This window comes from Saccopteryx leptura, chromosome 11 (assembly GCF_036850995.1).
Source record: "Saccopteryx leptura isolate mSacLep1 chromosome 11, mSacLep1_pri_phased_curated, whole genome shotgun sequence".
NCBI classification, from domain to species: domain Eukaryota; kingdom Metazoa; phylum Chordata; class Mammalia; order Chiroptera; family Emballonuridae; genus Saccopteryx; species Saccopteryx leptura.
Genome location: NC_089513.1, coordinates 6,270,147 through 6,297,278, shown reverse-complemented (window position 1 = coordinate 6,297,278; position 27,132 = coordinate 6,270,147). Strand labels below are relative to the sequence as shown.

The following is a 27,132-nucleotide window of genomic DNA, read 5'->3' as shown; positions in this document are numbered from 1 at the left end:
GTATTCTACATCTTTCACCTCAAACAATTAAGGTTGTTATTTTTTTAAATCCATTTTCATCTCAAAGCCAGGTCATAGCCCTTGCTGGCAGGAGAGAAAGCCCCCCAGGCAATCATGCAGAATGCCCCCTCCCTGTCGGTGGATTCGAGTCCCCCATTTTTCTGGAAGACACAGCTAATCAATGCGTGATTTGGGCTTAGTAGGCAGGGCCATTCATCCCAACACTCATCTTTGTCTTCTGTCCATAATCTCAGACTAATTAGAAGTGCTGGCCCTGGCCAGTTGGCTCAGCGGTAGAGCGTCCGCAGGGCGTGCGGGGGAACCGGGTTCGATTCCCGGCCAGGGCACATAGGAGAAGCGCCCATTTGCTTCTCCACCCCACCCCCCTCCTTCCTCTCTGTCTCTCTCTTCCTCTCCCACAGCCAAGGCTCCACTGGAGCAAAGATGGCTCGGGCACTGGGGATGGCTCCTTGGCCTCTGCCCCAGGTGCTAGAGTGGCTCTGGTCGCGGCAGAGCGACGCCCCGGAGGGGCAGAGCATCGCCCCCTGGTGGGCAGAGCGTCGCCCCTGGTTGGCGTGCCGGGTGGATCCCGGTCGGGCGCATGCGGGAGTCTGTCTGACTGTCTCTCCCCGTTTCCAGCTTCAGAAAAAATACAAAAAAAAAAAAAAAGAAGTGCTGCTCAGTGAACAGCTTGACATGGTGGGACATTGGGTCAAGTGATTGATGTTGAACTTTTTTTTTTTTTTTTTTTCATTTTTCTGAAGCTGGAAACAGGAGAGACAGTCAGACAGACTCCCGCATGCGCCCGACTGGGATCCACCCGGCACGACCACCAGGGGCGAAGCTCTGCCCACCATGGGGCGATGCTCTGCCCACCAGGGGGCGATGCTCTGCCCATCCTGGGCGTCGCCATATTGCGACCAGAGCCACTCTAGCACCTGGGGCAGAGGCCGCAGAGCCATCCCCAGCGCCCGGGCCATCTTTGCTCCAATGGAGCCTTGGCTGCGGGAGGGGAAGAGAGAGACAGAGAGGAAAGCGCGGCGGAGGGGTGGAGAAGCAAATGGGTGCTTCTCCTATGTGCCCTGGCCGGGAACCGAACCCGGGTCCTCCGCACGCTAGGCCGACACTCTACCGCTGAGCCAACCAGCCAGGGCTGATGTTGAACTTTTAATGACTTCCGATTGGCTCTTTGTATGTGCGCTGCTCTCCTTAAGGTTAGGAGGATGTCACTGTTTCTTTTTGTTTCCCCAAGTGGTTACCTGTTCAAACTATAATATTAACACACATGAGATGAGACACATGTTTTTACATCAAAATTATCTCTTCCAGCACTCGATCATGTGCAATTTATTGTGTCTGTCTTTCCCCTTACTTCTTTCAGACCATGGAAGCAGGGATGCAAAAGAGGGATGCTATCTAATGATGCCTAACTAAAGAGAAATCTCTCTGTTTTGGGTCAGATGACCTTTCTAATGCATATAAAAAAATGAGAAATGTTCTTTTTGCTTTCTGAATCTAAGGTGAACCTGATAATAAATTCAGCTGCCTGTCAGCTTCAGTTTCCTGATAGTCACTAGATAACCTCCTCTTTTTTTTTTTCTTTTTTTGTCATTGTGTGGTCAACTATTTGTCTTGTTTCCCTTTGTTTTGGAGCCATCTGAGGATGTCATTACCACAAAGCCAGTGACATGCAGAATAAATAAGGGGTCCAGGCATGAACTACAAAAGATAAAAGCTATTTTTAATATGCTTTATTGCTGCTACAGCTCCAATGGAACAAAAATAGAATGCGATTTGAAAAAAATAAACACATGTCTAAAAAGAGACAGAGAGAAAAATCAGAGAAGTCAATGGAGAAATAACTTGGAAGTGAGACCTCTGTGGACATTAATCATTTCACTCTCACTTAGCCTGACTAACTCCACTTTGTGTCAGCATTTCTTTGGAGAGGAAACCTTTAGTGTAAGACTAGTATCATAGAATAATAACGGTCTCCCCCATCAACCTTGCCTTCCCTTCCTGTCTGTCTGTCTGTCTGTCTGTCTCTCTCTCTCTCTCAAGCTATGATCAAGTGAGTTGGGGAAAGTCTTACAATTGAAGGAAAGTCTCATTATTGTAGAACAGCGGTTCTCAACCTGTGGGTCTCGACCCCGGCGAGGGTCGAACGACCAAAACACAGGGGTCGCCTAAAGCCATCAGAAAATACATATTTATTATACAATACATTTTTAAATAAAATATGTATTTCCGATGGCTTTAGGCAACCCCTGTGTTTTGGTCGTTCGACCCTCGCCGGGGTCGCGACCCACAGGTTGAGAACCGCTGTTGTAGAGCTTCTCAAAGTTTTCAAGCATGCTAATAAGAATTATAATGTTCTCAAACAAATGTATGCATTTCCAAACTCTTTTGACCATTAATTTTCACCAGTATTCAACTAAGCCTATACTGTTTTGGTTTCATTATATAGAAAAAGCTGATCAGTTCTGACTTTTCTGTAGCTTTGTAATTTCCAACACATTTTAAGTTTCCATTCCAGAGATCATAAAATACTTGCAAATGTAGGACTGAGAGATCAGGGACTATGTCTGGTACATCTTGGCATGCCCATAACGTTTTAAAATGCATGCTGTTTCAGAAAGTTTTATCTTCTAGGCATTGTACAACTTGTAATGGAGTCAGATGTAACCTTTTCTGAATTTGAAATAAGGTGTGTCCTAGTGACAATGGCAGAAACACAAATACATAACGATTATTTAAAGAATTAGAGTTATAATACAGGTAGGCATAAAACCCTGAGTATTAAAATTCAGGGAAGTCCTAGATCCGCCATGGATTACACAGGATGAACAGTAGAAGCAGTATAAAGAGTGCCACCATTTTGATCTAGAAGAATTATTTTATGACATGTAGCCAAGGAATGAAACAAAGACATGATAAATCTAAATCTTTTATTGGAATTTTTACATTAACATATTTTGACATTTATGTTCCATGAGTGGTTTCCAAGCAATTATTTTTTTAGAAAATAAACAACAGACCTATAATACACACTTCACTTAAAAAATAATGTATTGCCTTGTTTATCATTCGAAGAGACAAGTCTAAATTTAAACTCTAAACTTGCTTTATTGTAATGCATGTTATAGGTTTGATCTATTGGGTTTATCCAAGCTTTTCTATTTTGATTTTAAAACAAATTTTTTATTTGACGGTTAAATATGTTTTCACTTTAATGGTTTTTTTTAGACACCGTAAATATTGACCTGCCACCAAAGAAATTTTTTGCCACCATATAATTTTTTTCCACCTTATTGGTTTTGTTTGTTTCATTTATGTGTTTTTGTAACTGAGTCAAGAAAATAGAGCTTTGTCAGCACCAATAATGTTTGTGCCGCTGCAGACTCCAAGAAACTCTTTTTCCTTACAGTAATCGTTATGGTCATCTGATCTACAGAAAATGTTGGAACATAATCTGCAAATGCATCAGGTGAACATGTTTGAAGAGCTTAATAGCGACTTGGAATTTTGATCTGAAATGATCCCTAATTCATAAATTTGCAGTCCTAAATGTCTCTCTGACTTCCATCTCAGTTTTTCAGCAGTTGGGGTAGTGGAGAGATGATGTGCAGAAGTCTAATTTCATTACAAGGGATTTTATCCACACCTGTCGGCCTTATAAGGTGGCTTTCATATTCAGGAATGCGTGAGATGCTTTGTGTTTATTTTGCATTTGAGAAACACATTAATTTTATGATTTTGCTACTATTTTAGTCAAACTGGACAATTCTACATAACAGTTGAATTTATGGAGTGAATTAATTATTAAAAATTAAGCACTTGAAAATTCTATTAGATTAAGCAAGCTAAACAGAAAAAAATGAAATGAACAATGTTTTCAAATATTCTGGGTATCATCACCCTTAACAGAAAGAGTATTTTATTAAACATTGTTCTACCTTCATGAGATATTTTATGTAATTTAAAGTTTTCTTAATAGCACTTCTACTGTGTCTGTTGTGAAACTAGGGTATCGCTCTCATTGTCCCATATTCCCTAAGTACAGTGGAAAGTGTAGTGACTTCTACAGAAGTATAGACATGGCATGAGTGTCTTCTAGTTATCTAAATGTTTTCAAGGTTCATCAATACTGTAGAATGCATCTGTCCTTCATTTCTTTATATTGATGAATAATATTCCATTATATAGATATCCCACATTTGAATTATTCATTCATCAAATTATGGGCATTTGGGCTTGTTTCTACTTTTTTTTGGCTATAATGAATAAGGCTGTCAACAATTATGTACAAGTTTTTGTATGGACATATTTTTCATTTCTCTTTGGTATAACTTTAATGGTAGAACTGCTGAGTCATTTAAGTATTTCCCAAATTTCTTTTGGTAGTGATTTATAATTTTTCATTCTATTGTAGTCTTAGAATATACTTTGTATGATTTCACTTTATTTAAACTCTCTGAGGTTTGTTATATGGCTCAGCATATGGTCTATCCTGGACAGTTTTTCATGTGCACCTGAGCTTGGTACATTAACTTGCTGAGAGACCAAAATACTATGTCTTTATACTATTTCATGTATATACCCACATGTATAAATACTTCTGTATGTAACCATGTATCTGTCTTCATAGCTCATCCATAATCACAGGAGTCATTCTAGCCCCCTTGCTTGTCTGTAACCTTTCACTTAAACAGTGAGAACCCTGATCCCACCCTCCTCTATCGGCTGTGGAGTTGTTTAATCCCACTGCACCTGGATAGTGGTTTCAGAATTGTTAACTTTACTTCTGTTGGAACCACTCTACCACTTATAGTCAGTGGATGTGTGTAGTTATTTTTGCCATTAGATTTCCATTCTCTGCTCATTTCCAAAGTCACTTAATTCAGTAAGTGACTTCAGTAAGGTGGCTTCATAAAGGTAATCCAGTCAGATGATCTGGTCACGTAGTGCATGCCACCTAGGATGTCCATGCTTTCCACTGAAAGTCAACAGATTTGTATAAGAATGGAGCCTGCTTTAAAAAGGCAAATGCTGAGCTTCATTGGCATGACTTCATACTCACAAAAACTAGTGGTTCTGTTTTAGATACCTAAAGAATAGAATAGTCACCATTAATGAACTTGAAACTTGGCTGTCAGCACAGTCATAAAAGTCATCTTCAAGTGCATTTGCTTCAGTGTACAAATGCATAAACTGAGACCGAGATACAGGAAAGATGCTGTCACTGTCACACACAGTGACAAGAGAGCCAGACTAACGTTCAGGGTACTGTAGGATGAGTGCTCTTTTCACCATTCTTCCCTGTATTCTTCAGATACAATTATTACCAGAACCATAGCTTTAATATTCTCTATTCATATTTCTTTCAGGATTTTAAATTTTCTAAGATACCTAGAGTTAATATGAGATGGAAAAATAACCTTGAAATAAACAAATACCTCATTCTTCAGTGGGTTTTATTTACTATCTTGTTAGACTTCTGAATCAAGTGAATTAAAGCTGGGAGGACTTTGATTTCTGTGTTGGGCATTTAGCCAGGACATTCCCTGAAGTATAGCCTGCCTCTCGCTGCTAGTAAGACTGCTTCTCCCAAAGAAAGTTCCAACTTCTCCAGTGTCACAGTGAGGAGGAGCTCTCAACTGTCCTCCATTCCAACACTTATTTGTTTAGACTTTCTGTTTAAAAGTGAGGTTTAATAAAACTGGATCTCCATAGTCTGAAGACCCATCATGGTCTGGAATTCTCCCTGAGCCTCATTAATTAATCTTCAGCACTATCATGACATCTGTAACACTGCTCAACATTGTTCTTGGTTGGAAACTGCTACACAACATCTCGTTAGAGCAATCGGCAGTGCTTACATTATGTGATTTACTATCATTCTCTTGCCAGGAAAGGAGAAAACACAAGTGAGTTTTTGTTGCCCTGAAAGACCCAAAGACGGTCTGCATTTTGAGGTTGTTGACCCTTTTGTAAGTTAGATCCCACAATGAACACGGTGTGTTGATTTAGTACTCTTATCTCCCCTCTCTTTTCCATCTCTCTCTCTTTGCACGCACACACGTGAGCAAATCCCCCTCTCTATCTCTATGAAAGGGAATGATGTAGTGAATTCAATTATTCCCTGCCTGAACTGAATCATAGTCATGCACCAGGCACTACTGAATGCTCCATCAATTCCATTCTCGTCTTTATTTAATCATTGGAATTCCCCTTTGATTTCCTTCTCCTTTGCTCCCCTATGCAGATATGCAATCATTCTTTCATGGCATTATGACTTTTGATACTGGCAACTTCTTTTAAACCCCCTCAGTCAGCAGTATTTTACACCATCGTCTCCGACACGGGTGTCATTTTTCAATGGACTCCAAACTCTCTTTGCCAAAGAAGTTTCCCTGTCTGCCATCTCTGCAGTCTGCATTCATTTCTGTAGCTAACAATTATTTAAGGCACTGTGACATCGACTTGGAATGGAGGACAAATGTGTGCTGGGTCTCAACCCCTGCCACGTAAAGCAATCATTGCAACATAGCATAATGAGTGTTTCACTGTGGAAGTATACCCTGTGCCCAAATACCCCTTGTACTTTGTTTCCTTACTTCTTTGCTCACCATTCTTACTAAGCAGGAAAAAACCCCTTTTCTACTTAATTAAAATTCAACATTTCGATCCTCTCAGGTTTAGTGTTAATGTTCCTCTATTCCAGTGGTCGTCAACCTGGTCCCTACTGCCCACTAGTAGGCATTCCAGCTTTCATGGTGGGCACTAGCAGAGCAACCAAAGTATAAATAAAAAGATAGATTTAACTATAGTAAGTTTTATAAAGATTTATTCTGCCAAACTTAGCGAAAATCAGACATAAAGTACTTGGTAAGTAATTATTATTATATGCTTTAACTTGCTGTAACTCTGCTTTATAAATTTTATAAAGTAATGTTACTTCCCTACTTTATAAATCACCATTACTGTGGAACCGGTGGGCAGTTAGGAAATTTTACTACTAACAGAGATACAAAAGTGGGCGGTAGGTATAAAAAGGTTGACTATCCCTGTTCTATTCTATGGAAGCATCAGTGACAATTCAAATGGGAATGAAACCCTTATTCTATTTTCTTTGTCTTTGCTTCTTAATTTTTAAAATGTTTTCTTTGAAATTTTTTCCATTTTGTTAAATTTATTGGGACAACACCAGTTAACAAAGTTGTACAAGCTGAGACTCTTATTCTTAAACTCCTTAAACTGAAGGGTGCACAACACAGTCAACACAGTTCAAATGCCATAGAAATGTTTACCTGAAACCTATGTGCTCTTATTGATTAATGTCACCCCATTAAATCTAATTTATAAATTAATAAATAAATAAAATTTAATATTATTTAGTTTTGTTACTTCTTTATTTCATAATTCTACAAATTTATAAATTGTTGTTATAATAATATATGAATCATCTAAGATACATGACTTCATTTTTGTAGCTCCAATACACCAAATAGGGAATAGAGAGGTTTACTCTTTATGTCTTGTCTCTGGTACTTTCTAGCTGAGTAGCCTTGGGCTAGTGTGTTAACCATTACTCTAAATCTGTTAAATTAGAATTATGATGGTATCTCATAATGTTATTTTGCAGATAAAATGAGCTTATGCATGTGATCATATAAAAGGCACCCAAAATTATTATTGTTATTATAAATATGATTATCATTCTTTGAGCTACTGAATTGATGCGTGAACGGCACAGGAAACTGAACAAGATCACACCATTAGTAACTATCAGAGCTCAGGTCCCTGGTTCCAGAGCCCTCTGCCCTAAGTACCCTGCAACATTGTCTGGGGCACATTTTTATTTCCCTTGTGGCTGAAGAGTTATCTTTTCTACTATAAGTACCAGGCAGACAGTAGCTGCATCTTCCACTCTCTCTCTAAAATCAATAAATAAAAAATCAAGAAATACTCTCATGATTCTGTATGAAACAATATATGTTAACTAAAGAAAAGGCATTTTCTCATTTTATAAAAAGGTGAAAATCAAAGTTTTCCTGCCAATTCTGGTCAAAATGTGTTTGATTACTCAAAAATGGTGATGGGATAGAATAGGTAATAGGTTTTTTAACAAATTAGGTCATATTTTTCTTTAAAATAAATATTCCTGTCAATAGCTTTAAAAATTTTATGGAAATAAAATTGTAAAAATCAAATGTCAGTAGTGGTTAAATATTTATAAATATATGTGTTATTTCCTCAGCCATCCATTTTAAAGCCTATTCTTTTGGGACCAAATGAATACAGACTCATGTTGAGAAGTAGTGACATTTGTGGTACTCTAAAAAACTAAGGGGAAAATAGTAGTACAACTGTGTTCTTTAAGAAAATAGGTACCACGTGTTTATGTTAACTCAGTATTTTATCCTCCATCAGAAAAACATGATTATTTACTGAAATGAGACATTCAATCATCTATATTATGTGCAAACTGCTTCAAATTTATTTTAAAATGTACACTGTGTATGTTTCAATGAACTTAAATATAATATTGCTCATTGCTGACATCATCTCAATGTTAACTCAAAATTAAATCTGAAAATTTCTTTCTTTTTCAACCATTTCAGTCGTATTCTCATTATCTTCTAAAAACTTATTTTTAGAGTGGCTTGTCATGTCTTCTATAATACAGAATAAGGCATGTCTAACATTATGCCAACAGAATTTCCTACTCAGTCAAATTGAATAAAAATAAAGTACTAGGCATTATGTCACCGAAAAGTATAAAAATGGAATTGATTATTATGCAAATATAATCATTAACCTGATAACTGTAGGAGAAAGGAACTTTAGTAGTTGTTTTTTTTTAAGTGACTAATATGAGAAGTGCATGTTAAATTACATTCTATATGGACAAAAATTTTATTTTGCTTTAAGCATCCAGTAGAAAAATTAAGTACTTACATGTAAGGTATAATATAATGAATTGTATGTTGTATAAGTTTAGATCCTTATAAAGTAAATTGCTTTATTTTCCTTTTTCAATTATTTGTCTCTTGGTTTGAAAATCAAGGAAATTAGCTTCCTTTTTATAATTCCTAAAGTATTGGTTTATATACTTTGATAGAACTGTTTGATTACCAACAGATGCTTGGAGATGGAGGATGAGGAGAACTGCCAGAATTGAGTGTGAGTGTGTGCGTGTGTGTGCGTGTGTTCTCAAATAGCAATAGAGTTAATAGTACCACTCATCCAATCAGGTCAGCTTTGTTTAGCTGTAAGGTAAGGGAAATCATTTCTTCTCTCTTGCATGATTGGTATTAAATGTTCACTGTTTAAGTGTGACATTTATAATAAAAATTGAGTTGACTAGTCTAAAATGCACCTTGTATGAATCATTTTATAATTGTATTCTATTTTAATGGGAAAAAATGTGGAATAATGGGGAAGGGGGACCAGATCAGTATTAGCAAAACTGATTTCTAATCCTTTCTTTTTTTCTTTCTTTCTTTCTTCTTTTTTTTTTTTTTTAGCAAGAGAGAGACAGGGACAGACAAATAGGAAAGGAGAGAGATTAGAACCATCAGCTCGTAGTTGCAGCACCTTAGTTGTTCATTGATTCCTTTCTCACATACATGCTTGACCAGAGGGCTCCAGATGAGCCAGTGACCCCTTGCTCAAGCCAGCAACATTGGGCTGTAAGCTAGCAACCTTTGGGCTTAAGCCAGTGACCAGATGGTCATGTATACTATGATCCCATGGCTCAAGCCAACCTCCCCACACTCAAGCTGGGGAGCCTGTGCTCAAGCCAGATGAGATTGTGCTTAAGACAGCGACTTCAGAGTTTCGAACCTGGGTCCACAGCATCCTAGGTCAATACTCTATGCACTGTGCCACTGCCTGGTCAAGCAAACTGAGTTCTAATCCTAAATATTTAATTAAAAAGTTTCAGGGCTAAAAATTTTAGATAGCATATATATATGATAGACTAGAGGACTTTCACATCATGTTCCCAATTTTAAGGTATCCCTCTATGTTTTGTTATTAAATACAATGTTTCTACTATTTCTCAAGCTATATTAATAAATAAAAACCTAGAGTTATTCAAATTTCTAAACAAAAAAGAAAATGACTTAAGATCGAATCGTTCTGACGAGCCTCGAATTCCCTTACGAAGATTTGACTCCAGAAAATAATATATCAATACCTACGAAGTTCTTAGTGATGGAAAATCTTATTCAAAAATCTTCTAATTGGTCAAATTATATTCCATATATCAATGCGGCAGACACATTTTCCAAAACACAACAGATATTAAAAAGTAGAACACTTAGAAAGAATTCTTGAAAAATAATAATGAAATAGCAAATCCTGCCAGAATATAGAGATGACACAGGGAAAGGACCAGTGCCAGACTCAGTGGCTACAAAATTAGCACAAGGTCTCACAGAATCGGGCATTTACAAAGAAATTTAGTCTGGTCAGATAGTCAAAGAATATCATAACAAGGACACATGGCCATATTCAAGGGGGTAAGAACTCGAGGGCTGACTATACCTACAAACCCTTCTTAGAACAAATAATGGCATAAAATCAGGTCTATTGACATGTGTGGGTAAAATTATCCCTGGAATAGAGGGTCTATGAGAAAGGGATTTGGTAAGCACTGAATCCATTGATCTTTAAATCATTTCATCAATTATGAGAGGAACACAAAGTAAACACTATAGAATTTGGTATGAAAAAATACAAACTACTAAATATACATATAGCTAAAAGGAAAGAGTAAACTAAATGTCTTTTATTGAATCTAATTTTATTAACGATATTTCATTTTTATCATATTGACTCTGTTTATCCATCTATTTATGCATGTGCATGAACAAAGGCTCTATGTATATTGACTATTTTAACAATAATAGTTTCCATTTGGTGAAAGCCTTCATGTCTTCTTTACACTTCTATAGTGTTTAAAATTTTTACAATCAGTCTAGTTGTCATCACTTTTACAAAAAAAATCACTCAATTTTTTATTCTTAAATTTCAGCAGTAAAAGAAATGCTGCCTATGGAATCATGTGATTCCATAGATCTACAATGCATCATCATATTTTTTGTTTTAAAAGTGTTCTCAATCTTGCTTTAGTTCAACTCATTCATTTTACAGGAGAGGATAAGAAAGTCCAAGTGCCTCAGAAAGCTGTCCAGTATCACTTAGCTGGTTAGTGATTGAGTGAGCGAAGAATAAATTTAATCACTCCTAAATTAATTAACTAAAAGTATCAAACACCAAGGCCTTGGCCAGTTGGCTCAGTAGCAGAGTGTTGGCCCAGTGTGTGGAGGTCCTGGGTTTGATTCCTGGCCAGGACACACAGGGGAAGTGCCCATCTGCTTCTCCACCCCTCCCCCTCTCCTTTCTCTCTGTCTCTTTCTTCCCCTCCTGCAGCCAAGGCTCCATTAGAGCAAAGTTGGCCCTGGGTGTTGAGGCTGGCTCCATGGCCTCCGCCTCAGGTGCTAGAATGGCTCCTGGTGCAACGGAGCAACATCCCAGATAGGCAGAGCGTCGTCCCCTAGTGGGCAGGCTGGGTGGATCCTGGTCAGGCACATGTGGGAGTCTGTCTGCTCCCTGCTTCTCACTTCAGAAAAATACAAAAAAAAAAAAAAAAAAAAAAAAAAAAAGGAATGTGCACCTTGACATACAAGAAAGAAGTATTTAGATCCTATTTGAGTAATACAGACAAAATGATTTATAACAGTGATCCCCTTTGAACTTATAGAAGACTTTTCCATGTTGGACTTCTGCTTTCTGCCTGTAACAATGCCTGGTGAACCGACTCTGACCCTAATGGCCTTTCCTTTGCTCAGCCTTTCTTCCCCAGGCTGTGCCAGGGACCCCACCCTCTCTCAGTCCACCTCAAGAATATCACTGCCATGGCACTATCTTTAGTGACCTGAAATTATTGTTGTGTGACTTCTCCAACTAAGTGACATGTTCCTTCAAGTCAGGTTTCATTAATTACCATAGTCCCAATGCCTAAAAATCTATACACTCAACGAATTAGTGAGCACTTACTGTAAGGCATGTTGATAAAAGCTGGGTCACTCCTTTGTGTCTAGATGAGTTTGTGAATTTTACCCAGATAAGCAAAAGTCTACTCTGTTCTGGTCTTACATTTTTGAATAAGGAATAATGTATAGCCTTTATCTGGCAAACACATTTCAAAGATATCATCAACATTGCCTGGCCAAGATTTTGATGAAATCTCTTTTACAGAGGGACCTCTCTCTGCTTTTATATGATTTTTATCACAGTGTGTCTTAAAATTGTATTGACAATATAGACCAACATGTCTGAGATGTACCAGAGATACAGCTTCTAGTAAAAATAAACTTCTTATAAAGCTTTTCATATTGTTTTTTTTCTAGACGAATGATTGAAAGGTTTTAAAAATGGACTTGTATCTGAGCAGAGATTTTAAAATAAAACTGTCATGTTCAATTTGATGTTTTATGATGGTGACATATGAGAAATACTGTAAAGTTACAGGGCTATCATTATTTTATTGAAATCCTAGGTAAATAGGCTCTTTTCCCATGTATCTTCTTGGCCGGAAAAATGTGTTTTGCTAATAGAAATGTTATATATGAGAACTTGCCCGGAAGATAAAGAGGAAAAGCGTGAGGTGAAAGATAAGTCATATAGCAAGTTCCGTAGCTTTCAGATTACAACAGAGACAACCACAGACCTATTGTCTACTTCTTACTATTATTTCTTTTAAACAAACTGCATGCTTCCATTTTTCCCCCAATAAGAATAGTTAAAAAGCACCTCAGATGGTTCATTTATCTTGCACAAAGTCATTCTGTACGTTCCCACCTACTCTTTTAAATCACTGGGAACCTCACTCTCTACTTATTCCTGTTACCTTTCTAATTGGCCTCTCAGAATCCCTTTAAATGCCAACCTTCCCTTTTCTCTTTTCTTTTCCTCCCTCAAGCAGAAGGCTGTCATGATCCCCTAAGACCTGTAGATAGTTCCTCTGGTCTCTTGTTGTTTCATCCATAAAATAGAATAATAGGTGTACCTACCCCACAGAATTGCATTTCACTCACAATAGACTAAAGATCAATGGATTCAATGCTTACCAAGTCCTTTTCCCATAGATTCTCTTTTCCAGAAGTAATTACACCCACATGTTTCAATGGACCTAATTTTATCACTGAGTTATTTGTTCTAAGAAGGGTTTGTAGGTATAGTCCTTGAGTTCTTACATTTTTGAATATGGCCATGTGTCCTCTGTAGTATATTCATTGACTACTTGGCTGACCTACATTTCTTTGTAAGTGCTGGAATTTCTTTTAGATAACTGCAAGACTTCACTGACAACATTTTAGTAAATCCTTAGATTCATTAACAAATCTAGCAGCTGTTAATGGCCAATTGAAATCAAACCAGTAACTTCGATTATAATCAAGTTCATTAACAAAAAATTCACATCATTTGAAACCATAGTATAAGTCCCCCAGGTAAAACCAACACCCCAGTATCATCATTATACTTAAAGAGCAATGGATTATTAGAGGCATTGAATAGTTCTATTTTTGGTTTAACGATTCCATTCAAGACAATTCAGAAGGTGTGTAGATTTAAGCCAAGTTGATGTACACACTAATTTGAAACAGTGATAGAAACATGTTTGCTGATTTGGTATTTTAAACATATTCAACTTTACAGTTTAAAGAAGCAGCAAAAAAGCACTAGGTGTTGAGTAGCACGAGAAGACATTGGATAAGGGTGGTAATTTACATCAAGAAACTGAAGTAAGATAATGTTTTCACAAGGAGGATATATTTAATAGCAAGAAGTGATTCTACAAGATAGACTGGAAAGCATCCATTTTACCGAAAGGCTACACTTTAAAACTTTCTCAAGAGCAGTTTTGGTAAAGCAAATATTTAAATGTCATCATATCAAACTCAATATAACTAAATTAGTCAAACTTCTCGTCTCTTAGGTTCTCTGACAACAGCCTAAGTGCCATCATTCGCTTACCTATGTAGATGGAAAAACTTAGCTATATCTTTATTTTGTATTGAATTTATTGGGGTGACACTGATTAATAGAATTATATAGGTACCAGGTGTACAATTCTGTATATTTATTGTGTGTTCACCACCTCAGGGCAAGTCCCCCTTCATCATAATTTACCCCTCTTCACCTTCTTCTTAACTCATCTCTCTCCTTCCCTCGTGTTGAGTTTACTGTGATATTCTCTCTCATAGTCCTCTCCATCATGGGTTCATCTTCTCTCTGTCCACTGCCTCCTACACTGGTTGAGTTGTCTGTTATGAATGTACTAATTACCTAAAGATATTTTTATATTTTCATGGTTATTGTTCACCTTGCTACTGGTCTAATATTCTTTCAATATTATTCCCATGATATCATTCCCTTAATAAAACCAATCATTAACTCCCAATTTCTGCTGCATCAACTGAAATGTCTGATTTTAAAAGTTCCTTACCTTTTTATTTTTATTCTTCATTTCTTTCTTAAATGTGCTTTTTTTCTTCAACTCAAACCATTCTTACTATATCCCAGTGACATCTTCATATTGGGGTTTGCCCATAGATGTCTGAGATGGTTTAGGTAAAAAAAGAAATAAAAAATGCCAATGGCAACACCAAGATTTGAAGCTTCATTATCGAATGAAGGAAACAAGAAATCCAGGAGAAGTAAGCGAAAGAGAAAGTATATATTTGAGCTTTGATTTAGTCATTTGACTGACTGGTCAAAATGTCAGCTGGAAATTGCAATCCTGAAATTTCAGGAAACAGGTCTTGGCACGAACAAACTCAACACTAACAGGGCCTATAAAATAAAAATTTTAAAAAAACCTGGTTGTATGTGGGAATACAGTTTGATTATTGAGTTCCACTTCTACAAGTGACCGATGAAGATAAAATACCATGAATTTCAAACAGTATCCTTGATGTAGAGCCAAAGAATACCCTAATTTAAAAAGCCCAAAAGGCACGGTTCCTTCCTGGACATCTTGAGCAGAGCAAAAGGATTTTTTTTCCTTTCATGTCAGTGTGCGGCTCCCCGAAAGCAGGGAGGTGTTGGAGCAGTACTTGAGAGCATCCTTCCAGGGACTGCAATTGTGTCAAAAAAAATTGCCATCTCTTGGAGTCCTGCTCAGTGAGTCTGCTGTACAACTAGTTTTCAGTCACATGATAATGATGACAGTTTTACTGTCACTGAAAACTTTCTGCTGCTGTGAAGTGTTTCCTTTCCAGCTGGGACTCGGAACCAAGTGGGCGTTCTCTCCCTGCATTTTGCTGATTGGCAGGTGGACAGGCACCACAGACAGAGCTATACACGTCCAGGTGAACAACAAAAAACACTTGGCCTCTTTAGAAATCATCACTAGTGCCAGCTTTGGAAACATCACGTGTCCTTGATGCATTTTAACATTGTTTTCCTGGCTAAGGAGAAAGCAAGATAATAGACACAGGAAGCACTAACACATTCATGTTGGTCTTTCCAATTATATGAAGTGAGAAAAATTGAGGTAGACATATTGCACTTCAAGCATTTTTTCAATGTTGATGGATTTCAATATTATTGGGTGGCATTCAACAGTGGTGAGTGATGCCAAGCTCTTGGGTTACAAAGTCAGTGAGAACTTTCTCATACACATGAGCTTTATACTCCAATGACAAAGAAGTGTTTAATGTTTTGAGTCTTTTCATTTATATTTAGATAGGTGGATGTTTATTCAGCGACAGAAGCATATATATGTACGTGTATTAACTACTTTATTTTTTTAAGTGTGTCTTTCAATAGTACATAAGCATTTTGTGAGAGGACAAAGACCCAAGCCTTAAGTAATTGAAATTACTCAGAATCTAAGCCTTCAATAATTATGCCTGCATAGACTTTGCTTATTTATTTGTTGTCTTAATAGGATATATTCATCAGATAAACCATTATAAAAAATAATTGAGTTCCATAACTCAAGTTATCATTTCTACAGTGTTTTGCCGTCAGAAGGGAACACAGATATCAGCCACTTGAGATATGCCACTTTCTTCTGTATTTTTTAAAATCTCTGGAGATTTCCATGACTCCTTTTAGTGTGATGGATTCCTATAATCAGCAATTCTTCCATGTTCTTAACCAAAATTCTATTTGAAGTACAGGGTTCATTAGGTCAACATCTTGTGATAGCAGAGCCCCATTGAATCCACTTTTTGGTTAAGTTGAAGCTTGCGAATGGGTCCCAGCTAAATAATGTAATTATGGCTATGAACTAAAGCCAAGAAATCTGTCGTCCACTTCACAGTGAGTCCCAAAGGATGCCCTCAATGCCGAGTCACCTTCGAAGGGGAACGTTCTATGGGACAGTGATTGCTCTCAAGGGAAGTGGAAGGGAATTGAGAGGGTGTTTAATTATGGCCAGCTTGCCGTTGGTCAGTGCCCTGGAAGACGGAGACCGAGGAGCCGCTGCAGGTCCCAGGGATTTCTAAAAGCTTGGTAACAACATGGAATTTTCTAGAAGGAGAATCTGAAGCCTGTTTGTGAGACAGCTGACCTGTGTAAGAGATCATTCTGAATGCGAAGGTAAATCAGTGATTTCTGCAGGAGATAGGGCAGCAGCGTCTCACCAGTGATGGGTACCAGGAGTGTCAACCCTTGGGGACACACCACGGAAGGAAGTCCACCTTGTCATGAGCAGTCATTCTTCTGTTCACAGGCACAGGGCGCCTGCGCCTTCCGATGCCTGGGGAGAGCAGTGTCCGACAAGGCAGCGTCTCCTCCCACTCCTGTTAACAACGACACTTCTTCATTTTGTCTCATGGGGGAAAAATAAAAGTGAGGCATCTACTTTTACTTACATGGTTCTCTTTCAGGTTCTCAAAGAATTTGTATCTTTCATTTATAAGCAAAATAAAACCTATCCCTTTATTTATTTTTTCCTCAAGAGGACTGTTTTTCTGGTTTCCAACAGGCATTTTTACTGCCCATCTCTGCAAATTCTCCAACTTGCTCATAGGAGGCATCAGTTGTAGGGCCTAACGCAGAACATAGCACACTACTTTTTTTAAATTCAGTGACAGGAGGGGAGGCAGAGAGACAGACTCACACATACCCTCCCCACCAGGATCTACCCAGCAAGCTCACTAGGAGGTGATCCTCTGCCTATCTGGGGCCATTGCTCCATTGCTCAGCAACGAAGCTCTTCTTAGCACCTGGGGTGAGGCCATGAAGCCATCCTCAGTGCCTGGGGCCAACTCACTCCAATTGAGCCTTGACTGCAGGAGGGGAAGAGAGAGAGAGAGAGAGAGAGAGAGGAGGAGAAGGAGTAGAGAAGCAGATGGGCGCCTCTCCTGTGTGCCCTGACTGGGAATTGGACTCAGGACATCCCCACACCAGGCAGATGCTCTCCACTGAGCCAAGTGGCCAGGGCCATAGCACATTATTAAAACCCTGTCTAAAGAGTAAAAAGAGAAACACTTCTCTGTTTCCTTGTGCTTCTGCTTGCTTTATGCTTCTGGTTTGAAAGTTGCTTTCAGAGCACTGACTCATGCAGAATTTGACTTTACCCTGACACAGAATAACACCTTCCAGATTTTCTGCACGAAGGCCTTTTCCATTATTTGACTCCCATCACAAAACAAAACATTTTTTAAAAACTAGGTCCAAACACACACACATACAACCTCTGCATTTACTAAATGATTCTTTTACTACTTTAGGCTTAAAATTCAAGTATACACTGATCAAAACAGAACTATCCCATAACCATGATGAAGTTATCTTATTTTTCCCAGTGAATTGTTCTAATCATTTTATTGTGAGATTATCATTAGACTTTTGAAATGTCAATGTAACTTAATTGAGGCAAACAGAAATTGAAGACCATTGTACAAAATAGGCTTGAAAAGTGTCAAGGTCATAAAAAGCAGGAAAAGAAAACTAAGAAATTCTCAAAGATCAGAGGAGACTATGGAGATCGGATAACTAAATGCAATTTGGTGTCCTCCATTGGATCCTGAAAAAAGCAGGACACCAGTGGGAAAAACTTGTGATTTCTGCATTTAATCTGTCATTTAGCTCACAGCATTTTACATGTGTTAATGCTTAGTTGTAAAAAATTGCTCCATGATTATTTCACATTTAATATTAGAGGGAGATAATAAGTAAAGCATTTACAGGAACTCTCAGTACCATTTTTGCCAACATTTTATAAATCTCACATCATTCTGAAATAAAAAAAAGAATAGCTTAAGGGCCTCCGCTTGGTAAACAGCCTATTACGGCAAGTCTTTAGCAATCATTTTTATCTACATAAGGTTGCCTCTGTTCGTGTAATAGCAAAGAGATAAGATACCATTGAAAATACCCAATCTGTTTTTTCCTTATTCACTATCAGCTTTTCTCTATAGCAGCATTGAGTACCTAAATGGAAACACTTAGGCTTTCCGATCTGTGTTTAACTCACTCTTTAGTGGAAAATAAGTAGACACACAAGATGGGGCACTGTAGTCAGTGTAGAGCATGTGTGATTGTGTATTTCCATGAACATTATAAGGCTTCCTCGGATATCACCATGGTTTCTGAGTTATGAGCAATACGGTACAGAGGGTGCAGGGAAAAGCATTCCTCTGTAGGAAAGAACAGAAACCATGTTACCAGGATTGGGTCCCAGTTTCATTCAAAGAGAGTCTACCTACCTTAACTAGTATTCAAATTCCATTATGAAATTACCAGGAAATAAACATTGATCATCTATGCACACCCTACTCTGCAAGGATAGTCTTACTTATCTGCCTTCAATCTCTCAAACATCGTATGCAGGTTCATGTGATGGTTTCTCACTTTCACAATATTGCTATGATGACAACTGCCTCCACTACCTCCCCCAGAAGCTCTGCCAATCAAATAAAATTGAAAATATGTGTTGTCAGCTTGGATGTCCTAACAGAATACCATCCACTGGGGCTTGAACAACAGATATTGTGTCACAGTTTTGAATGTTCAAAGTCCGAGATCAAGGTGGCAGCGTGGCCAAGTTCTTGGGAGATCCCACTTCCTGCCTTCTTAATGGTGTTCTCCCATGACCTCTATTTCTGTGAGAGCTCAGAGAGAGAGAATAAGTTCTCTGGTGGCCTCTTTTTATAAGGTCACTGATCCTATCCTGAGGATCCCCCCCAATGAGCTCATCTAACCCTAATTATCTTCCATAGCCCCATCTCCAAATTCCATCACCTTGAGGGGTAAGGAATTCAACATATGAATTTAAGGGACACATAACTCAGTCCATAGCAGTATCCAAAACCCAAGAGTTGCAGATAAGAACTATACTTCAAACACAGTGCAGGCTGTCTTGTTAAATCCTCAATAGCTACTTCATGAGTTACAGGGACCCTCATTTATAAATGAGGAAGTTATGTCTTAGAGAAGATGAAAATAAGTTCTGCAAGACAAGACATTTAATAAACAGCAGAACCCACACTGAAATGCAATTGTTCTGACTTAAAAACTGTATTCTCAGTCATTACCGTGTAATACCCTAAATCCTAGTATCAGCATGTGTGATTGATACTAAAGATTGAGAGAAGTCATTTATTCTGTGCAAAAATTACTTCATGTTATATTGTGGAGAAAGTGATTTTAGGAAGAGAGTTAATTTGATTCATTAAAAAAATTTTTTATCAGCTGTGTATTGAGATGTATTAGTATATTGATTAGCAATATCCAAACCCGTTAAATAAGCAGAAATTCATTTGTATTGAGTGGCGTTATTTCAACAGTTCTGGTCTATTGGTATTATTACATATAACATAATTCTCAACAAGCAATGATTTTTACAATATATGCAAGTAGCCATAACGGTAATGGATATGCTGGACCCAGAGTCTGTTGCTAAGAGCATTTTATCAGTTTTATATCGTACTACGCTATCAACTTTTTAAGTGCATTTTAAAAAATTTATTCACAGCAAGTTAATTAATTAATTAGATAAGTTCTTGATGCCACTAAACTCATGTGAAAAGATGGGTAAGAGCCTGACCTGTGGTGGCGCAGTGGATAAAGCATTGACCTGGAATGCTGAGGTCGCCGGTTCAAAACCCTGGGCTTGCCCGGTCAAGGCACATATGGGAGTTGAAGCTTCCTGCTCTTCCCCCCTTCTCTCTCTCTCTCACTCTCTCTCCTCTAAAATAAATAAATAAATAATAAAAAAAGATGGGTAAGAAAATTTCTTTATTTCCTTTCAGATTTTCAGACGATGCTGGTTGGTTTTCAAAAAGGCTTCGAGTAAAGGACCCAGAAGGCTAGAGAAATTTCCTGATGAAAAGGCGGCCTACTTCAGAAACTTCCATAAGGTAAGGCTCAGCCCTTGTACATGCTGGGCAAGAACTGGACCCTTGGCAACAACGGGAGAGACATTTCTTTTGATAAATGAAATCTGCAAGGAAAAAACCACCTGGCCTGGATAAAATGTCTCTGTTGCCATAAAACACAAGTTATTTTTCTCCTTTATTTTAATCATTTGCTGTAAATGCCAGAGGTACCTCTGCAAAGGGGAAGGCTCATTTTTATTACTGCTTTGCAGAATGAGATGACTCATAACTCAACCAGATAATTTTCCAAAAGTGCTGAGTAAGCGTTTCCCCCTCTGTTCAGGTTAATTGTGCATTTGTTACTTTGATTTAAACCACCGGCAATATTTAGGATATAAAACTTTTAAGGCTGGAGTAAGTAGTGCTGATGACCCTGTTAAGGGACATGCCATTTGCTGTTTATAGCTTTTAAAGAGATAGTGATAATTAAATATGCTGATGTGTAGAGATCTGATAGGAATTCTATGAAAGAAACATCAATTTCTTGGGAACTAAAAGTATGTAAGAAAGAACCCTACAATGATGTCGAATGTGCTGCCTGAAGTTATCTTTTGTGATAATATCAAAGCACAGCCAAGTGTTTTATAGTACCATGAAGAATTGATGTCGAGGCCCTGGCCGGTTGACTCAGTGGTAGAGCGTCGGCCTGGCGTGCAGGGGTCCCGGGTTCGACTCCCAGCCAGGGCACACAGGAGAGGCGCCCATCTGCTTCTCCACCTCCGCCCCCTCCCTTCTCTCTGTCTCTCTCTTCCCCTCCCACAGCTGAGGCTCCATTGGACCAAAGATGGCCCGGGCGCTGGGGATGGCTCCTTGGCCTCTGCCCCAGGCGCTAGAGTGGCTCTGGTCGCAACAGAGCAACGCCCCGGAGGAGCAGAGCATCATCCCCTGGTGGGCAGAGTGTTGCCCCCTGGTGGGCGTACCGGGTGGATCTCGGTCCCGCGCATGCGGGAGTCTGTCTGACTGTCTCTCCCCGTTTCCAGCTTCAGAAAAATACAGAAAAAAAAAAGAAAAAAAAGAATTGATGTTGAAACTAAGAAACAGTTTGGCTCATTGGTAGAATATCTGAGTATTCCGTAGATTCCTATAGATGTAATGAGATTAAATGTAACTAGGTATTATATTAATGAATGGCATTTTATAGCTAATCCCAGACCTCTTGGCATATGTTAAGTTGTAGCAGAGATGTGATGTGACTTGAACGAAGGCATAAGTATTGGATATAGATTTTGGATGTGGTTTGTGGAAATAGACACAACATCCTTAGGGGTTAGCTATTGGGTGTAAATGAAAAGTAGGGCTCACGGGAGATTCACGGTTTGGACTCAAGCAATAGAAATGTGGGCAATATGATTTATGAAGATGAAGGAGACTAGAAGAGCAGACAGAGTAAGCATCACACGCTTTCATTCCATATATGTTAAATTTGAAATCTCTATTACGCACTCAAACTACAATGTCAAGTAGCTAATTAGACAAACAAATGTGGGCTGGGATGGGAGGAATGTCATTGATACAGTTATTCTTTTTGCTGTGATTGGCATCTTGATGGTACTTTATTCGCAGCACTGGCTAAAACGTCTTTGGTAGAGAAGGACAAACGAGGGGGGTAATTAACACTCCCAACAGTTAGAAGATTAAACGAGGAGGAGGAACCATAATAGAAATCTGAGGAAAGCAGGCAGTAAGAGGAAAAAAAATAACATTAGAGTAAATCACAGGGAAGCAAGAGAAAACTGGGCTAAAGGAAAAAGAATGAGCAAGTGGTCATCTGTGTCTAGTTTGAGAGATTAGGAAACTTGACTGAGAAGGGACCATTGGATTTACTACGTGGAGGTACTTTGCCAATAGCTATTGCAGTGAAATATGGGGACTAATCTCACTTGAAGCGCCTTACATGAGAAAGAGAAGGGAGGAAGGAACAGCCACTCCAGCAATTTATTTCAAGACATTTTTCTGTAAAATTGAGCCAAGATAGGTGACAGATGTGATCTGAAACTATGACATGTATTGGAACATACCTGTATGATGCCCAAGGGAATGATCTAGGAGCCCCAAAATGTGATGATTAGAAGGTTTCTGTGTGAAATTATAGGGTTTGGTCTTTCCCAGAACCAGCAGTCATTATAACAATAAGGAAGGAAGAGAATGAATGCAGATACAAGCAGGTTGGACAAAAATCAATACTATGGCCAGCGCTTCAAACACATGTGCACCGTATGTGTGTGAGCTCTCTCTCTCCAGTCTGTGAATACTAAGCAGCAGACAGTCAAGGGGAGCACAGTAAGAATAGGAATCATTAATCTTTTAATAAACAGTGAAACCGATATCATTGACTGTAACTTGAAGCTCCCTAAAGCGCTTTAATAATTCCATTTAGTATGTATGACAGCTTATTTATTTTGTATATGAAAGCTAAGATGTATCTTTCTCATGGTAAGATTAAAGTTTTTATTACTACAACTTACTCTTCCTAGCATTTGGGAGGCTTATTCTGTTTCCTAGTGATTTAAATTCTCTTCCAGAACTTAAAAATATATATATTTATTACTTCAGTAATTGTGAATACAAATGGTGAATTTAGACCAATTATTATCACTGATACAACAGTGATAGTAAATTGTGAGGGTTATTTTCAAGGAACTTATGTAAATGGATTCCTCTTATTTTGATTTTTTTAGCAAGTTTTGCTTAATCCTTTTAATTGGCTGTCTTATTATAGACTTTGGGAAACTAATCAGAAGTTTTCATTCTGTGTGTGTTCAGTGTGAAATGTCTATTAGGCGTTCAAACCAAAATATTTCTGTCAGCATCACTACTTTCCTTCTTCCTACACTCTTAACTAGCTCTATGACACTGACGTTTGCTTCTGTTTTTTCTTAGAATGTATATCAAATTATCTTTTATCATCTTTATTATTCTATTATGCTACTCTTTATTACACAGTTATGATCTTCCCAGTAATCAAAATTATATGACCATTAAGCAACTCTAACATTGCTCAAATTAAAGTACAGATTTTCAACATAAATATTTGCTTTCATTGGGTTAGAAACTAACATACAATACATGCTGTGTCCAAGAGAGACCTCCCTGTTTATGGAAAACACTGTTAAACCCAAGTCAATAGAAGAAATCAAACACCATTTTGATCAAATAAATTATTCTGTGAGACCACAATGTCTAGTGATGAGAGAAAATGAAGACACAGGTGCTCTTCTCATGGGTACAACAGGGACAAGAATGGCCATACTGCCCAGTCCTGCCCTGAGGAGAAAATAAGACACTCACCATGAACTTTTTAAGAGTGCTTGGAGCAGTCAATAAATGCTGAGATCTTATCATTGCTTTAAGATTTTACAATCAAATGAAATAAGGTTTGTAAAGAGCTCTCTATGATGGAATACGATGGCTTTGTGAAGCACAGATATAAAAGCACAAGGGAACAGTTCGTTCTGCCTCTAGGAATTAGGACTTTCCAAAGAAGGTGAGCATCAAGGGGCTTCTTAAAATGACTCTGTTTTGACAGAGCAAATTAAGTGAGAGGCATGCATTATTAAAACAGATAATCTAGTGGCTTCGAACTCGGACAGGAGGGCTGGGCCAGGGGAGATAAGTTCAAAAGAAATAGGCAGGACATATGAAGCCTCATAAGTGCCTCACTTGGGAATTTGGTCTTCATCCTTTAAGCAATAGAGAAGTGGTGAAGAGTTTCAAATGGTTTTTCATATCTTCAAAACAATCAAATGACTAGGATAACAGAGATTGTATAGAGAAAAAGGTGCTCATTGGATATTATGCTATTCCCACTTCTTCAAAATCAGCAACAAAGTCCTGAACCGGGAAAGATAAGGGAATGTAGAGGAGAAAGGTTTGGGTGTATTTTCCAGGTAGAGTCAAGTAGGAGTAAAAAGATGTAATACCTGATTGGATATAGAGAAAATGAGAGGAGTAAGACTGATATCTTTTTGAAACTGGATGTCCTGTGAATGGTCATACTGTTCATGGAGATAAAGACTAGGTCAGGGAAAGCCATTTTCAGTGGTGAAGAAATTGTACCGCTATTTGTAAATTATGAGGTATTTATGGTGTGCATTCAGGTGGATATTTCATTAAGCAATTAGAAGTCCAGCCAGACCATAGTGAAACTGTTCAGGACATCTGTTGGATAGAATTAATGTTAAGGTGGGTGTATTATCAACACTTCTCTATGAAAAGCTAATTAATGCAAAATAAGACTGTTTTTCTTTAAAAGGCAAGAACAATAGTACCATCAGAATGTTTCACTGGTATTTCAATTCTATATTCATTCAGAATTACAAATAAAAAGAAGTGACTGTTGAATGAAAAGAAAAACCAGTTACTTCAAGAAATAATAGAAAATTATAAAAAGCAACCTTTAAATGAGTAGCTATTAGTAGAATAAATGTAAAAAAACTGAACAAATTTATAAAATTTATAGTAATTATCAAGAGTCTTTAAATATGCTCCTAAATAAAAATGTAATAATTCTAGAAAGATAATTGTTCACTTTACCAAAATGCAAATTATGAAGAATACTGACATTTGACGACAAGAGAACTTTAGAGGCTCTGTTCCCTAGGGACTGCCCCTCCCCGTGACAGCGAGAATGGGCGTGGGTGACACAGAGAAGGCCACCCCAGGGGTCAGGCGGCATAAAATTTGTCCAAAGCCTGGACAACCAGCCACTGAGTCACAAAAAGAAACATTGAGAATGGCCTTGATATTTTTATCCAGCAATATAATCTTGCTCCTGCAAAATGAAAAGTGGCACCATTGCTTCCCAGGGCTTTTTCCATTCAGAGAATTATGAATCCTACTTTTCAGAAGTGAACTTCGGGGAGGCTGTAAATTCCTCATGGCTTCCTCTGCCAGTCCTGTGAACAAAGGAAGATCTCTTTGTGAAAAAGGCTGGCCTATTTGAAACCTTTGTTTTCTCTTGGGCAATGAATGGTCAGTCCACATATTGTCTCCCCAGAACTAGGAAGGAGAATGTTCTTCGTTTTCAAGATGGTTTGAAGACAGAGACTAGCATGAACTTCCCAAATGGTTCTATTTGTTCATGTTTAAGTACTTTAAGGTTGTAATTGGTCGGTTATTATTGTGATAGGCCCTAAAATCTGCTATAGTACTCAATCGCCATAAATCAAAATAAGCAATCGAGTGAAATGTTTCCAACCTACATGAGGGACTTCTGAAAAATAAGCTAATGACTCAATTATTTCTTTGCTGACTTTAACTTTTTGTACTACGCTCTAACTGGAACATACATTATTATAAAATTTATGAGTACTAATAGTTTCATTTAGACATTTGATATGTTTACTGTGAGACAGAGCTTGCTGCATAAATCAGTTCTTATATAAAACCTCTGTAAAATGGTATTATACTCTTTTTTACTTCCTGATGGAAAGGAATTTAAAATTCAAATCACTAGCTGCTAAAGGAAGTTATTAAAAATGTATTAGGTTTGAAAGTGTAGCTGTATATAATTGTCATAACAGATATTCAAAACAAATTTATTCTCAATGAAAACTGAACTAAAGCAATTTACATGGAATCAGCTAATACATTTTCTTTAATTTTCTGAGCAGATGAAAAAGAAACTGTAGAAATTTTAATGAAATAAATGAAGGCTATCTTTAGGGAGAAAAATATAAATCAAGCCAGTTAGAAGGATAAATGGAGAGAAAACTACAGGACACCCCAGTGCTGAACACTATGTGGTGTCAGAAACATGATGCCTAAATTGGGATCCATTTATTTCTATATCCCCTATAACCTGTCATCGAAAACATCGTTTTATTCTTTCTTTTTTACTCCTATTTGGAGGTGTCAGGATTTATCTTTATGTAGAGTAAACATCTAAGAATGTTGGGAGAAAGATTAAGACTTCCTTTTGAAGAAAAAAGTCACTGTAAATGTAGCACGTCCTTAACAGTAGCAGCAAAATCATGGATACGTGTGGAAATAGCACATGTGAACAATGTGTTGTGTGAACACTTTCATTTTTATTTCAATGGCTATGGGCTTGAGTAAGCAGAACTTAAAGTGATATAAAGGGTTTTAAAGGCTTGATGTCTCTTCAAATACTTGCCGGAAGTTTCCGGAGTGATAATCATTCATTCAGGTTAAGTAAGGCATCTTATTCATTCATTCATCCATCTGTAATCTCTTATCTTGAAGATGTCTAAGTTTTATGAACCTAAGCCCCTTTTAACACACATTGGCTCCTGGCATAGTCACACGTTAATCCATTATTGATCATTTTACTTATGTTATCTTGATCACATGCTAGTCACTAAGGGAAGACTCAAAGAAATGGAATTTGAAAAGTTGGTCTTTTGTAGGGTGAAAAGGAGGAGGGAAATGCCCAAGGCAGGATGAGTGTCTGTGTAGTGTCTCTAACAGAAGTGAGTGTGTTGTTATTGGGCAATTCTAAAACCCAGAAATTAGCAGAGGAGACCAAGAGTTAAGACCTTCACGTGGTGGGGACTGGCAAAGTTGGAATCTCAAACTCAAAGGAAACTCCCAGAGTTCAACTTGGTCATTGTGATGTTTGGATCAAGGTCAATTAGAATTCTAAAACACCTAAGATACCTCCAATAAGAATCCTCAGTGCTGCTTATGGATGCTACCAAAAATAGATCACTCAACAATCAGGATTCTTGTTTATAACCTATTGCCCCACAACACGTATCTGTTC

At 37.9% G+C, this 27,132-nt stretch overlaps 1 protein-coding gene across 3 annotated transcripts in view; it reads left to right on the top strand.

The window, feature by feature from the left end:
* The window catches only part of DOK6 (docking protein 6), a 253,275-nt gene that overhangs the window by 48,435 nt on the left and 177,708 nt on the right, over positions 1-27,132 (top strand). For all 3 annotated transcript variants that reach the window (XR_010747363.1, XM_066352469.1, XM_066352470.1), the window contains exon 2: positions 20,283-20,390. Coding sequence is in view for 2 of the 3 variants with exons in the window: in XM_066352469.1 (XP_066208566.1) it covers positions 20,283-20,390 (108 nt within the window). In the remaining variant the exon portion in view is untranslated. The remainder of the gene's footprint in view (positions 1-20,282; positions 20,391-27,132) is intronic.